The 14,195-nt window shown below is 50.7% G+C and overlaps 1 protein-coding gene and 1 pseudogene across 1 annotated transcript; one reads left to right on the plus strand and one right to left on the minus strand.

Moving 5' to 3' along the window:
* LOC147118787 (uncharacterized) overlaps nucleotides 1–14,195 on the minus strand; it is a 142,908-nt pseudogene that overhangs the window by 34,419 nt on the left and 94,294 nt on the right.
* LOC147118789 (uncharacterized) lies at nucleotides 7,391–8,749 on the plus strand. Its single transcript, XM_085987040.1, has 2 exons — nucleotides 7,391–7,414; nucleotides 7,463–8,749. The coding sequence occupies exons 1-2, from the start codon at nucleotides 7,391–7,393 to the stop codon at nucleotides 8,747–8,749; spliced, it is 1,311 nt and encodes a 436-aa protein (XP_085843166.1).

Below are 14,195 nucleotides of genomic sequence, written 5' to 3' on the forward strand. Positions count from 1 at the left end.
TAATCAGCTATGTTGTATTGTCTGTTTAGGGCCAAGTAGCAATTGAGTTTGCTTTGGGTTTTTGTTGTTTCTGCCCAATATGTCAGATATTTTTCCTTTTGCTTAGCGACGATTGTGTTGGGTCGAATTCTTTGTGTTACCCTGTCACTGTCCTGGGGCTGGTTATTGTTAGTATTGTTAGTAGTTACTTCACTGGGTCCCAGGACTAGTTGACTGAGGGTATTCTTCTTTATGGTCAGCTCTTGGCATTTCAGGGCGTCGTAGTGATAGCATTGGGGATTGCTCATTTGTAGGTGATTCCAAAATTTGGTGGCTCTTTTTTGGATAGTGATTATTAATGGATATTGGCCTAGTTCCGCCCTGCATGCATTGTTTACTGTTTTCCTTTGAGTCCGGAGGATACTTTTACAGAATTCTGCATGTAGGATCTCAATTGGGTGTTTGTCCCATTTTGCAAATTATTGTTGAGTTAGCGGTTCCCATACCTCACTGCCATAGAGTGCAATTGGTTCAATTACTGATTTGAAAATTTTGAGCCAAATGCTAATTGGGATTTCTATTTGGATTGATTTTTTGATGGCATAGAAAGCCCTTCTTGCTTTCTCTTTCAGTTCATTCACAGCCAGTTTGAAGTTTCCCGTAGAACTGATTTTTAAGCCCAAGTATGTGTAGTTAGTGGTTTGTTCAATTTTGGTTGTTCCTACTGTGAAATTTATTTTGGGTCCCTGATGTTTGGATCTTTGCTGGAACACAAGGACTTTGGTTTTTTGGGGATTTATTGTCAGGGCCCAAGTCTGGCAGTACGACTCCAGCAGGTCCAGGTTTTGCTGTAGCCCCTCTTTAGTAGGTGACAGCAGAACCAGGTCGTCTGCATAGAGGAGGAATTTAACCTTGGATCCATATAGGGTGAGGCCGGGTGCTGTAGATTGTTCAAGTAGTTTTGCCAATCCATTTATGTAAATATTAAAGAGTGTCGGTGAGATTGGCGAGCCCTGCGTCACCCCCCGCCCCTGTGGGAAGTATTTTGTTTGTTTGTCTCCAATTTTAACTGCACATTTGTTGTTTGTATACATTGATTTAATTACATCATATGTTTTCCCTCCTACCCCACTTTCGATAAGTTTCAGGAATAAACCGTCATGCCAGATGGAGTCGAAAGCCTTCTGGAAATCTACAAAGCATGCATAGATTTTGCTTTTGTTATGGTGAACGTGTTTGTCAATTAGGGTCTGTAGGGTGAAGATATGATCGGATGTTCTATAGTTTGGCAGGAATCCAATTTGGCTTTTACTCAAGACATTGTGCTCCTCAAGGAAGTTTATAAGTCTTTTGTTTATGATGCTACAGAATACCTTCCCCAGGTTACTGTTTACACAGATGCCTCGATAGTTGTTTGGGTCGATTTTGTCCCCACTTTTGTATATGGGCGTTATGAGTCCTTTGTTCCAGATATCAGGGAAATAACCGACACTCAGAACCAAGTTGAAGAGTCTTAGGATAGCCAGTTTCATTTTGTTGTCTGTGTGTTTAATCATCTCGTTTAGTATGCCGTCTGTCCCGCAGGCTTTTCCTGGTCGCAGGTCCTTGAGTTTTTCAAGAAGTTCTTTTTCTGTTATTATGGCGTCCAGCGGGTTTTGGTTTTCTTTTATGGCCATTTCTAGCTTTTCCAGTTTTTTGCATATTTGGTGTTGCTCTGGTCTTAGTGTGTTTTTCTGGTATAATTTTTCAAAGTGGTTTACCCATGTGTCCCCATTTTGAATGGCCAAATCGTCGTGTTGTTTTTTGTGTAGTGTTTTCAAGTTTTCCCAGAAACAATTGGACTCAATGGATTCCTCCATGGAGCTGAGTGTATTCTTAATATATTGCTCTTTTTTGGTCGCTCTCTCTCCCCCCCCAGTCGCTCTCTCTCCCCCCCAGTCGCTCTCTCTCCCCCCCCAGTCGCTCTCTCTCCCCCCCCGTCACTCTCTCTCCCCCCCCAGTCGCTCTCTCTCCCCCCCAGTCGCTCTCTCTCTCCCCCCCAGTCGCTCTCTCTCTCCCCCCCCAGTCGCTCTCTCTCTCCCCCCCAGTCGGTCTCTCTCCCCCCCCAGTCGCTCTCTCTCCCCCCCCAGTCGCTCTCTCTCCCCCCCCAGTCGCTCTCTCTCCCCCCCAGTCGCTCTCTCCCCCCCAGTCGCTCTCTCTCCCCCCCAGTCGCTCTCTCTCTTCCCCCCCGTCGCTCTCTCTCTTCCCCCCCGTCGCTCTCTCTCTTCCCCCCGTCGCTCTCTCTCTTCCCCCCGTCGCTCTCTCTCTTCCCCCCGTCGCTCTCTCTCTTCCCCCCGTCACTCTCTCTCTTCCCCCCAGTCGCTCTCTCTCTCCCCCCCAGTCGCTCTCTCTCTCCCCCCCCAGTCGCTCTCTCACTCCCCCCAGTCGCTCTCTCTCTCCCCCCAGTCGCTCTCCCTCCCCCCCAGTCGCTCTCTCTCCCCCCCAGTCGCTCTCTCTCCCCCCCCAGTCGCCCTCTCCCCCCGCAGTCGCTCTCTCACCCCCCAGTCGCTCTCTCTCCCCCCCAGTCGCACTCTCTCCCCCCGTCGCTCTCTCTCCCCCCCAGTCGCTCTCTCTCCCCCCCCAGTCGCTCTCCCTCCCCCCCCAGTCGCTCTCTCTCCCCCCCAGTCGCTCTCTCTCCCCCCAGTCGCTCTCTCCCCCCCCAGTCGCTCTCTCTCCCCCCCAGTCGCTCTCTCTCCCCCCCAGTCGCTCTCTCTCCCCCCCCAGTCGCTCTCTCCCCCCCCAGTCGCGCTCTCTCCCCCCGTCGCTCTCTCTCCCCCCCCAGTCGCTCTCCCTCCCCCCAGTCGCTCTCGCTTCCCCCCCCAGTCGCTCTCGCTTCCCCCCCCAGTCGCTCTCGCTTCCCCCCCCAGTCGCTCTCGCTTCCCCCCCAGTCGCTCTCGCTTCCCCCCCAGTCGCTCTCGCTTCCCCCGCAGTCGCTCTCGCTTCCCCCCAGTCGCTCTCGCTTCCCCCCCCCAGTCGCTCTCGCTTCCCCCCCGTCGCTCTCGCTTCCCCCCCCAGTTGCTCTCGCTTCCCCACCAGTCGCTCTCGCTTCCCCCCCGTCGCTCTCGCTTCCCCCCCCGTCGCTCTCGCTTCCCCCCCCGTCGCTCTCGCTTCCCCCCAGTCGCTCTCGCTTCCCCCCCAGTCGCTCTCGCTTCCCCCCCCCAGTCGCTCTCGCTTCCCCCCCAGTCGCTCTCGCTTCCGCCCCCAGCCGCTCTCGCTTCCCCCCCCCAGTCGCTCTCGCTTCCCCCCCAGTCGCTCTCGCTTCCCCCCCCAGTCGCGCTCTCTCTCTCTCTCTGTCTCCCAGTCTCTCTATCTCTCTCTCTCCCCAGTCTCTCTCTCCCTTCCCCTGTCTCTCTCCCCCAGTCTCTCTCTCCCTTCCCCTGTCTCTCTCCCCCAGTCTCTCTCTCCCTTCCCCTGTCTCTCTCCCCCAGTCTCTCTCTCTCTCTCTCTCTCAGTCTCTCTCTCTCCCGTCTCTCCCCCCCAGTCTCTCTCTCTCCCCCAGTCTCTCTCTCTCCCCCAGTCTCTCCCCCATCTCTCTCTCTCTCCCCCATCTCTCTCTCTCTCCCCAGTCTCCCTCTCTCCCCATCTCTCTCTCTCTCCCCCAGTCTCCCTCTCTCCCCCATCTCTCTCTCTCTCCCCCAGTCTCCCCCTCTCCCCCATTTCTCTCTCTCTCCCCCAGTCTCCCTCTCTCCCCCAGTCTCCCTCTCTCCCCCAGTCTCCCTCTCTCCCCCAGTCTCCCTCTCTCCCCCTCAGTCGCTCTCTCTCTCCCCCCTCAGTCTCTCTCTATCTCCCCAGTCTCTTCCTCTCTCTCCACATCTCTCTCTCTCACCCCTCAGTCGCTCTCTCTCTCCCCCTCAGCCTCTCTCTCTCTCCCCCTCAGTCTCTCTCTCTCTCTCTCCCCATTCTCTCTCTCTCTCCCCAGTCTCTCTCCTCTCTCTCCCCCAATCTCTCTCTCTCACACTCCCAATCTCTCTCTCTCACTCCCAATCTCTCTCTCTCTCACTCACAATCTCTCTCTCTCTCTCACACTCCCAATCTCTCTCTCTCTCACAGTCCCAATCTCTCTCTCTCACACTCCCAATCTCTCTCAGTTCAGTTCAGTTCAGTTCAAATGCTTTATTGGCATGAAAGTTTACAGAGAACCATATTGCCAAAGCTTACATAGCAAAAAGGTACAGTTTTCCAACATTCTGTAGGTGTCAATCGATTTGACATTTGTTGGGTATATACAATATTACTTTTAAAAAATATTAATTTTAAACAGTCTTTCTACTTCATTTGGTACGTTCAATATTAATTTTAAACAGTCTTACTTTTAAACAGTCCTCAGGTTGTGACATGTTGTTACATATTTAGCCCCAAGGTATGGTCTGTCTCCTTCTCCTAGGACTAATCTCAATTTTGACAGATCATCCAATTCCTTGAAATCTGGGGTTGTTTGGCTTAGCTTGTTGAATAATATGTTTCTTGATGTGTTGAATTTTTCGCATTTTAGGAGGAAATGCATTTCTGTTTCAACCTCGCCAGCCAGACATTGATCGCATATTCTATTCTCTCTAGGCTGCCAGGATTTCTTGTATCTGCCTTTTTCAATTTTCAGTTGGTGGTCGCTTAGTCTGTACCTGGTGAGGGTCTGTCTCTGTTTTGTGTCTCTGATGGTCGTGAGGTAGTCTGCCAGTTTATATTCTCTTTTTAGGGCCCGGTAACATTCTAATCTGCTTTGGCTTTCGGTTATTTTGTTCCAATGTTCCAGGTAGGTTTCTTTGCATTTTTTAATGATTTGGTTCACTCGGATTGGTGTTTGGACGGCTGTGTTGGTCTGGGGCTGGTCAGGGTCCGGCTGAGTATTTAGTTTCAGTAGCAGCTGACTCAGGGGACTCTTTTCTGGGTTTAGCTCTTGGGTCTGAAAGGCTTTGAAATGAAGGGTGTCTGGGGAGCTAGATTTGAGATGATTTAGGAAGTTTAGTGCTCGTTTTTGGATGTTTATTATCAGTGGGTATCTGCCTAGTTCGGCTCTGCATGCATTTGTTGGCGTTTTTCTTTGGGTGCGAAGGATGCTTCGGCAGAATTCTGCATGTAGGGCTTCTATTGTGTGTTTTTCCCATTTAGTGTAGCTTTGGTCTCTCCCTCACACTCCCAATCTCTCTCTCTGACACTCCCAATCTCTCTCTCTCTCACACTCCCAATCACTCTCTCTCACAGTCCGAATCTCTCTCTCTCTCACACTCCCAATCTCTCTCTCTCCCAATCTCTCACACTCCCAATCTCTCTCTCTCTCTCTCACTCCCAGTCTCTCTCTCTCACACACTCCCAATCTCTCTCTCACACTCCCAATCTCTCTCTCTCTCACACTCCCAATCTCTCTCTCACTCCCGATCTCTCTCTCTCACACTCCCAATCTCTCTCTCTCACACTCCCAATCTCTCTCTCTCTCTTACTGACTCGACGATTGACCAATCCTACGCTTCGGTGACCTGACCGCTCGACCAATCGGTGCGTGTGTGGGCGGGCCTTATCCTTCTGAACCGAGATGAGTGGCCGCCATCTTGATTTTCACAATTTTTCCCCCCACACTTTCTGTGTGTTAGGGAACTAAGGTAAATATTTTAATGATGTGTTAGGGAATTAAATAACAATTTAATAGGGGGGGGAGAGCCTCGGGAAATCGCGGGGGGGGGGGAGAGCCTCGGGAAATCGCGGGGGGGGAGAGCCTCGGGAAATCGCGGGGGGGGAGAGCCTCGGGAAATCGCGGGGGGGGAGAGCCTCGGGAAATCGCGGGAGCGGGGGAGAGCCTCGGGAAATCGCGGGGGGGGAGAGCCTCGGGAAATCGCGGGGGCGGGGGAGAGCCTCGGAAATCGCGGGGGGGCAGAGCCTCGGGAAATCGCGGGGGGCTCGCGCCGCCCGCACTGACCGCGCATGCGCCGCCCGCCCGCCCACAGCAGCCGTCCATCAGCCGCGCGATACGCGGGGGACCTCAGCTCCGGTCCGGCCGCTATCGCAACGGCACCGGACCTCAGGCGCTAGGCAGGGGGAGGGGCCGGAGAGAGGGACAGAGGGGACCGGGCGAGGGGAGGGGGTGGGCGAGGGGAGGGGGTGGGCGAGGGTAGATGTGGGGGTGGGGGTGGAGGAGGGGAGGGAGGGAGACGGGAGGGAGGGAGAGGAGGGGAGGGGAGAGGAGGGGAGGGAGAGAGGGGAGGGGAGGGAGGGATAGGACAGGGAGAGGACATGACAGGGAGAGGGGGGACACACAGCGGCAGGGAGACCAAGCGCCCCAAAATTGCCCTCGCAACGCGGGGCTCCCCAGCTAGTATTTAATAAATTGGCCTCTACAGCCTTCTGTGGTAGAGAATTCCACAGGTTCACCACTCTCTGGGTGAAGAAATTCCTCCTCATCTCTGTCCTAAATGGCTTACCCCTTATCCTTAGACTGTGACCCCTGGTTCTGGTGTAGGAACCGCGGAAGTCAATAAGCGCACAGCAAGCTCCCACAAACAGCAATGTGATAATGACCAGATAATGTATCTTTTTGTTGTATTAATTGAGGGATAAACATTGGCTCGGACACCGGGGATAATTCCCCTGCTCTTTCCCACATTACAACAGTGACTAACTCCAAAAGTACCTCATTGGCTGTAAAGCACTTCAAGACATCTGCTGGTCATGAAAGGCACTATATAAATGCAAGCCTGTCTGTCTCGAAATAGTGCCATGGGATCTTTTATATTCACCTGAGAGAGCAGACAGGGCCTCAGTTTAATGTCTCATCCAAAAAACAACACGTCTGACAGTGCCGCACTCCCTCAGCACTGCCCTGGAGTGTCAGCCTGGATTTTTGTGCTCAAGTCTCTGGGCTGGGACTTGAACCCACAACTTTCTGACTCAGAGGTGAGAGTGCTACCAACTGAGCCACTGGCTGACACTAAAGAACAAGCAGTTCTGACGAAGGGTCTTCGACCTGAAACGTTAACTCTGTTTCTGTCTCCACAGATGCTGCCTGGCCTGCTGAGTATTTCCAGCAGTTTCTGTTTTTATTAAAGAAACGAGGGAGTGATTGCTGATAGGAAGAATGTTGGGTCGTCCTGCACATGCGCACCTCACTGGCGGCTGAGGTGAAACACTGACTCGCCCCCACCTGAGCCGTGCACATGTACCAGATGTTGCGGCTCCGCATGCGCGCCCGATGTTCCAACCGCGGGGTTTTGTGTGCTGAGCATGCGCGTTGTGGACCGATCGGGACGGGCGATTGTGGAGCAGGAGGGAGAACGCGGGGGCCCATGAGCACATGCGAGGGACTCAGCGTCAACAGAGCGCATGGGACGGCGGGAAGTGATTCAGTTCCCCGTCTGCAATAGACGTTCAATGGCACAGTCACACCATGGACAGTCCGTTCACCTGCTCTGTGTGGGGAAAGGGGTTTGTTTGTTCATCCCACCTGCAAACACACCAGCGAGTTCACACTGGGGAGAGACCATTCACTGTTCTGACTGTGGGAAGAGCTTTAAAAGCCCCCGTGGATCTGAAGAAACACCAGCTTGTTCACACTGATGTGAGACCCTTTAACTGTCCTGACTGTGGGAAGAGTTTTAAAAGCCCCCTGGAGCTCAAGCAACACCAGCGAGTTCACACTGGGGAGAGGGCGTTCACCTGCTCCGATTGTGGGAAGGGATTCACTCAGACAGCCAAACTGCAGAGACACCAGCGCCTCCACACTGGGGAGAGGCCGTTCACCTGCTCCATGTGTGGGAAGGGATTCAGTGAGTCATCCAACCTGCAGACACACCAGCTTGTTCACACTGACGAGCGATCATTTAAATGTTCTGATTGTGGGAAGAGCTTTAAAAGCCCCCAGGAGCTGAAGGGACACTGGCTCCTGCACACTGGGGAGAGACCGTTCACCTGCTCAGTGTGTGGGAAGGGATTTGTTCGGTCCTCCAACCTCTTTTCACACCAGCTTGTTCAAACTGATGAGAGGTCGTTTAACTGTCCTGACTATGGGAAGCATTTTAAAAGCCCCGGGGATCTGAAGGGACACCAGCTTGTTCACACTGCGGAGAGGCTGTTCACCTGCTCTGTGTGTAGGAAGGGATTCTTGAAGTCCTCCACCCTGCTGAGACACCAGTTTGTTCACACTGATGAGAGACCATTTAACTCTTCTGACTGTGGGAAGAGCTTTAAAAGCTCCGGGGAGCTGAAGGGACACCAGCGAGTTCACACTAACGAGAGACCCTTTAAATGTTCTGAGTGTGGGAAGAGTTTTAAAATCCCTGGGCAGCTCAAGCAACACCAACGAGTTCACACTGCAGAGAGGCTGTTCACCTGCTCCGTGTGTGGGAAGGGATTCACTGTGTCATCCAACCTCCTGCCACACCAGCTTGTTCATGCTGACGAGAGACCCTTTAAATGTTCTGACTGTGGGAAGAGCTTTAAAAGCCCCCAGGAGCTGCAGAGACACCAGCTTGTTCACACTGGGGAGAGACCATTTAACTGTTCTGACTGTGGGAAGAGCTTTAAAAGCTCCTGGGAGCTGAAGAGACACCGGCTCCTCCACACTGGTGAGAGGCCGTTCACCTGCTCCGTGTGTGGGACGGGATTCACTCAGTCATCCACCCTCCTGTCACACCAGCTTGTTCACACTGACAAGAGACCCTTTCAGTGTTCTGACTGTGGGAAGAGTTTTAAAAGCTCGAAGAGCCTTAAGAGTCACCAGCGTCTTCACACTGATCATAGAATCTAACAGCACAGAAGGAGGTGATTCGGCCCATTGTGTCTGTGCCGGCTCTTTGAAAGAGCTGTCCAATTTAGTCCCAAACCCCAGCTTTATCCCCAGAACTCTGCAAACTAGTCCTCTTCAAGTACATGTCCAATTACTGTTTGAAAGTTCCTGTGGAACCTGATTCCAGCATCCTTTCAGATGGTGTGTTCCAGATCTTAACAACCCTCTGTGTGAAAACAATTCTCCTCATTTCCCTCTAGTTCTTTTAGCAACTATTTTAAATCTATGACCTTTGGTTACCGACCCACCTGCCAGAGTGAACAGTTTCTTCCTACTTGCTCGATCAAAACCCCTCATCATTTTGAATCCCTCTATTAGGTCTCCTCTTAATCTTTTCTGCTCTAAGGGGAACAATCCCAACATCTCCAATCTCTCCACATAACTGAAGTCCCTCATCCCTGGTACCATCCTGGTCAACCTCCTCGGTACCCTCTCCAAGGCCTTGACATCCTTCCTAAAGTGTGGTGCCCAGAACTGTACACAAGACTCCAGCTGAGGCCAAAACCCTGCAGCTGTACAAAACCCTGGTTAGACCACACCTGGAGTACTGTGAGCAGTTCTGGGCATCACACCTTAGGAAGGGTATATTGGCCTTGGAGGGAGTGCAGCGCAGGTTTACCAGAATGATACCCGGACTTCAAGGGTTAAGTTGCGGGGAGAGATTATACAAATTAGGGTTGAATTCCCTGGAATTTAGAAGGTTAAGGGGTGATCTGATCAAAGTTTTTAGGATATTAAGGGGAACAGATCGGGTAGATAGAGAGAAACTATTTCCGCTGTTTGGGGATTCTAGGACTGGGGGCATAGTCTTAAAATTAGAGCCAGACCTTTCAGGAGTGAAAATAGGAAACACTTCTACACACAAAGGGTGGTAGAAGTTTGGAACTCTCTTTTGCAAACGGCAATTGATGTTAGATCAACTGTTAATTTTAAATCTGAGATTCATAGGTTTTTGTTAACCAAAGGTATTAAGGGATATGGGCCAAAGGCGGGTGTATGGAGTTAGGTCACAGATCAGCCTGATAATCTACATCCTTGGGTACTTAAGGAAGTGGCCCTAGAAATAGTAGATGCATTGCTGATCATCTTCCAACATTCGATGGAATCTGGAACAGTACCCATGGATTGGAGGGTAGCTAATGTTACCCCACTATTCAAAAAAGGTGGTAGAGAGAAAATGGGGAATTACAGACCGGTAAGCCTGACATCGGTCGTGGGGAAAATGCTAGAGTCCATTATAAAAGATGTAATAGCAGAATGTGGTAAACCACTTTTATCGTTCACTATCGTTACACTATGGTTATCACTGTTTATATCGTTACACTATGGTTATCACTGTTTGCACTGTTGTATCACTACACAAGGTCACCTCTTGCCATGCTGTTATACCTGGGCTGACCACAGCTGACTCCGCCCATGGCTCCGCCTGCTTGCCCAGGTATAAAGGTGGTCGACTGGCTGGTATTCCTCCTTGTTGGATCCGATCACCCACGAGGGTGGGCTCTGTTATTTAGCCAATAAAATTGATATACCTATCAATTCAGTTCATGAAAAGCGACGAGTTAAGTTAGTAACTATAGGTTTTTATTGGCTAAATAACAGAGCCCACCCTCGTGGGTGATCGGATCCAACAAGGAGGAATACCGTAATGTGTACTTCCTCAACATTATTGATGAGTACTCCCGTTTCCCCTTTGCCTTCCCCTGCCCAGACATGACCAGTACCACGGTCATCAAATGCCTGAACGACCTCTTCGCCTTCTTCGGGTTCCCGAACTATATACATAGCGACCGGGGCTCATCCTTCATGAGCGAGGAACTTCGCCAGTTCCTACCAGTGAGAGGTATTGCTGCAAGCAGGACCACCAGCTACAACCCCTGAGGGAACGGCCAGGTGGAAAGAGAGAACGCGACTGTCTGGAAGGCCGTTCTCTTAGCCTTAAAGTCTAAGGGCCTCCCAACCTCTCGCTGGCAGGAAGTCCTCCCGGCAGCGCTGCATTCCATCCGGTCACTGCTTTGCACTGCCATTAACGCCACCCCCCATGAACGAATGTTTGTTTTCCCCAGGAAGTCGACTACGGGAACCTCGCTACCAACATGGCTGACTTCTCCGGGGCCCGTCTTGCTGGGAAAGCACATGAGGGCCCATAAAACAGACCCCCTGGTCGAGAGGGTGGACCTCCTGCACGCCAACCCCCAGTACGCCTATGTGGCATGCCCAGACGGGTGGGAGGACACAGTCTCCTTACGAGACCTCGCACCCTCGGGCACTGTGGTGTATGTGCCTTTAAGAGCAATTGTGGTGTATGTGCCTTTAAGAGCCCCAGGTGTGCGTAATGCCGGTAATTGCCACTTGGGCTATATAAGCCTGTGTATTGTGTATATCCTTTAGAACCCCCCCCCCCAGACTTGCTTAGTAAATACCTATGAACCAACTCCTGTCTTCAGTGTCTTTATCTACACACGGACACTACAGTGGCGACGAAGTGGAAACGGACTTACCTGCAATTCGGCAGCACCTCAAGGACATCGATTCCTCCAGCGTCCGGAAGACTCAAGGAAGTAATAGAAACTGTGGTTTCACCAGCTGGCCAAGCTGGTGGCAGGTACTGCGCTAATCCTTCCTGGGCGTCAGGCTGGGGCTCCAGCGGCGGGCTCTACAGCTGAGACAGGCAGCGAAATCGGAGGCAAGCAATAACGGACTGGGAGGGTGCACTCGGGAGACGGCCGGCGCGGCAAGCAGGTCAGCGTTTAGACCTCCGTCGGGAACGAGTCTCCAACAGTGAATAAACGGAAACCACAGTAAAACAGCGTTGTTATCGGTAGCAGCGGCGGGAAAGCGCAGGAAGCGCCATATCGTTGCTACAGAGAGAAAAAAAAAAGCGCAGGAAGCGCCATATCTTTTTTGAAATGCCTAAGTCTGGCAATATTGATGCTTTTGATAATGAAACAGAGCCTAACTTTGGCAATATTGATGTTTTTGATAACAAGATAGAGGATTGGACCACATATGTAGAAAGAGTGGAGGCGTTTTGCACCGCAAATGGAATAGAAGATGAAAAAAAAGCTTCAGTGCTTCTGGATCTAATGGGCGCAGAAACATACAAGCTGTTACGCAACTTAATCACTCCAGCCGAACCGATGGACAAGAATTTTGAGGAGATTGTTGATACCCTACACTGCCAATTCGAGGCAGGACTGGCAGATTCCCTGCAAGACAAATTCATCTGCGATCCCCTAAGTGTAGAAACACAAAAAAAGGTATCTTCTGGAAAAGATTTAACACTGGACAAGGCTTTCAGTGCAATAGGAGCGGCAAAGATACAGCAAAGGCCACAGGACTTCGGCACCCATGAAATGACATGGGGTTTCGAGAGATGTTATCGCTGCGGCAGATCCAACCATGACCAGAGGGATTGCTGGTTCAAAGAAAAAGCATGCAGGCGATGCGGAAAGATGGGACACATTCCACGTGTATGCCGATCTGAAAATAAAAAATCCACTAACGGGAAAAGAATCAATAAGGAAAAGCACAGAAAGGTACAAATGATGACGGACAGTAGCTCCAAAGACCAGAAGAGCGATAGCGACTCCGGGAACAAGAGACTAAGCTCTCTCAAATTACATAATGTAATTGCCAATGAAGATTACCAGACCATTTGGGTTACCCTCATAATAGCAGGGTCCCCAGTTAAAATGGAGCTAGATACAGGATCAGCTCTAACCATAATAAATCGACGAGATTACGAGAGGCTATTTTCGCATATACCTCTAAAAGACACATCCATTATCTTAAAAACATATACGGGGCAGAAAGTATACCCCAAAGGAAAAATAAAGGTGCCTGTGGTATACAACGGCAAAGAAATACAAAAGTTGTATTTATACATTCTACAAGATGGTGGTCCACCGTTGTTGGGACGTGAATGGATAAGGAAGATACGTTTAGACTGGCACTCCATTCAGGCATATCTACAGATGGAGGTTGAGGAGACCTCTAAAAAGTATCTCACAATAAACACACACAAAGGCCTGTACCAGTACAATCGACTGGTTTTTGGAGTAGCATCAGCTCCAGCTATCTGGCAAAGAGCTATGGAGCAAGTCCTGCAAGGGATTCCGGGGACTCAGTGTTACCTAGACGACATCCTTATAACAGGAGAAAACGACAACGAGCACCTTGCCAATTTGGAGCAGGTGCTCACTAGGCTGAAAGAACGGGGCCTACGAGCAAATCGCCCCAAGTGCGAATTTTTCCAAAATCAGCTATCATATTGTGGCCACATAATTAATAAGGAAGGGTTGCATAAGTCACCTGAAAAAATTGAAGCAGTTATAAAAGCCCCAGCACCTGAAAATGTTTCACAATTGAGGTCATTCCTGGGATTAATAAATTACTATCATAAATTTTTACCGAACTTATCAACTATTCTACACCCTCTTAATGATCTTCTACACACAGGAGTGATTTGGAAATGGAACAAAGACTGTAAACGTGCCTTCCATAAATGTAAAGACTTAATCACATCCGAGAAAGTTTTGGCTCATTACAACCCATCACTACCAATCAGACTGGCGTGCGATGCATCCCCTTACGGCATAGGAGCGGTATTGTCCCATAGATTCCCTGATGGCTCGGAACGGCCGATAGCTTTTGCGTCACGCTCATTGAACTCAGCTGAGCGTAACTATTCCCAGATAGACAGGGAAGCACTCAGCCTGGTATGGGGAGTGAAGAAATTCAACCATTACCTACACGGACAAAAATTTACCTTGCTGACTGACCATCAACCCCTCATCTCCATATTCAACCCTAAGAAAGGTGTCCCCATTATGACGGCACAAAGACTACAGAGGTGGTCCCTTTTTCTAGGGGCACACCAATACAACATTGAATACAAAGGGTCAAAACAGCATGGGAATGCTGACGGTTTATCGCGCCTGCCGTTGCCAACGATAGAAGAGGCACCTACAGTAGACCCAGTAGAGATATTCCACTCTACCATAGTGGAATGTCTACCGGTGACAAATTCTGCCATTGAAAGGGAGACCAGAAATGACCCTACTCTCTCACGGGTCTATGATTTAACAATGAAGGGATGGCCAGCACATGGCGAACCACTGTTGCCAGCATTCTCACAAAGAAGAGAACAGCTGTCAGTGTGCCGAGGAACCTTGATGTGTGGATCCAGAGTGGTGATTCCACCCAAACTCCAGGATAAAGTGCTAAAGGAGCTTCACGAGGGGCATCTGGGTGGAGTGAAAATGAAGAACCTAGCTAGGGCGTTTGTATGGTGGCCAGGTATCGATGGAGACATCGAAGACATGACCAAGAGCTGCCTAGGATGCCAGAAGGTCCAAAATGCTCCGCCACAGGCCCCTCTACATCCATGGGAGTGGCCCTCATC

The sequence above is a fragment of the Somniosus microcephalus genome, chromosome 4 (assembly GCF_052327205.1).
Source record: "Somniosus microcephalus isolate GS21.2 chromosome 4, FLI_Smic_1.0, whole genome shotgun sequence".
Lineage (NCBI taxonomy): Eukaryota > Metazoa > Chordata > Chondrichthyes > Squaliformes > Somniosidae > Somniosus > Somniosus microcephalus.

Bases quoted from the DNA above. Each gene is read 5' to 3' on its own strand.
- LOC147118789 (XM_085987040.1), top strand. From the start codon at position 7,391: ATGGACAGTCCGTTCACCTGCTCT. The intron at 7,415-7,462 runs GTGTGGGGAAAG...CAAACACACCAG, and splicing joins ACAGTCCGTTCACCTGCTCT to CGAGTTCACACTGGGGAGAG.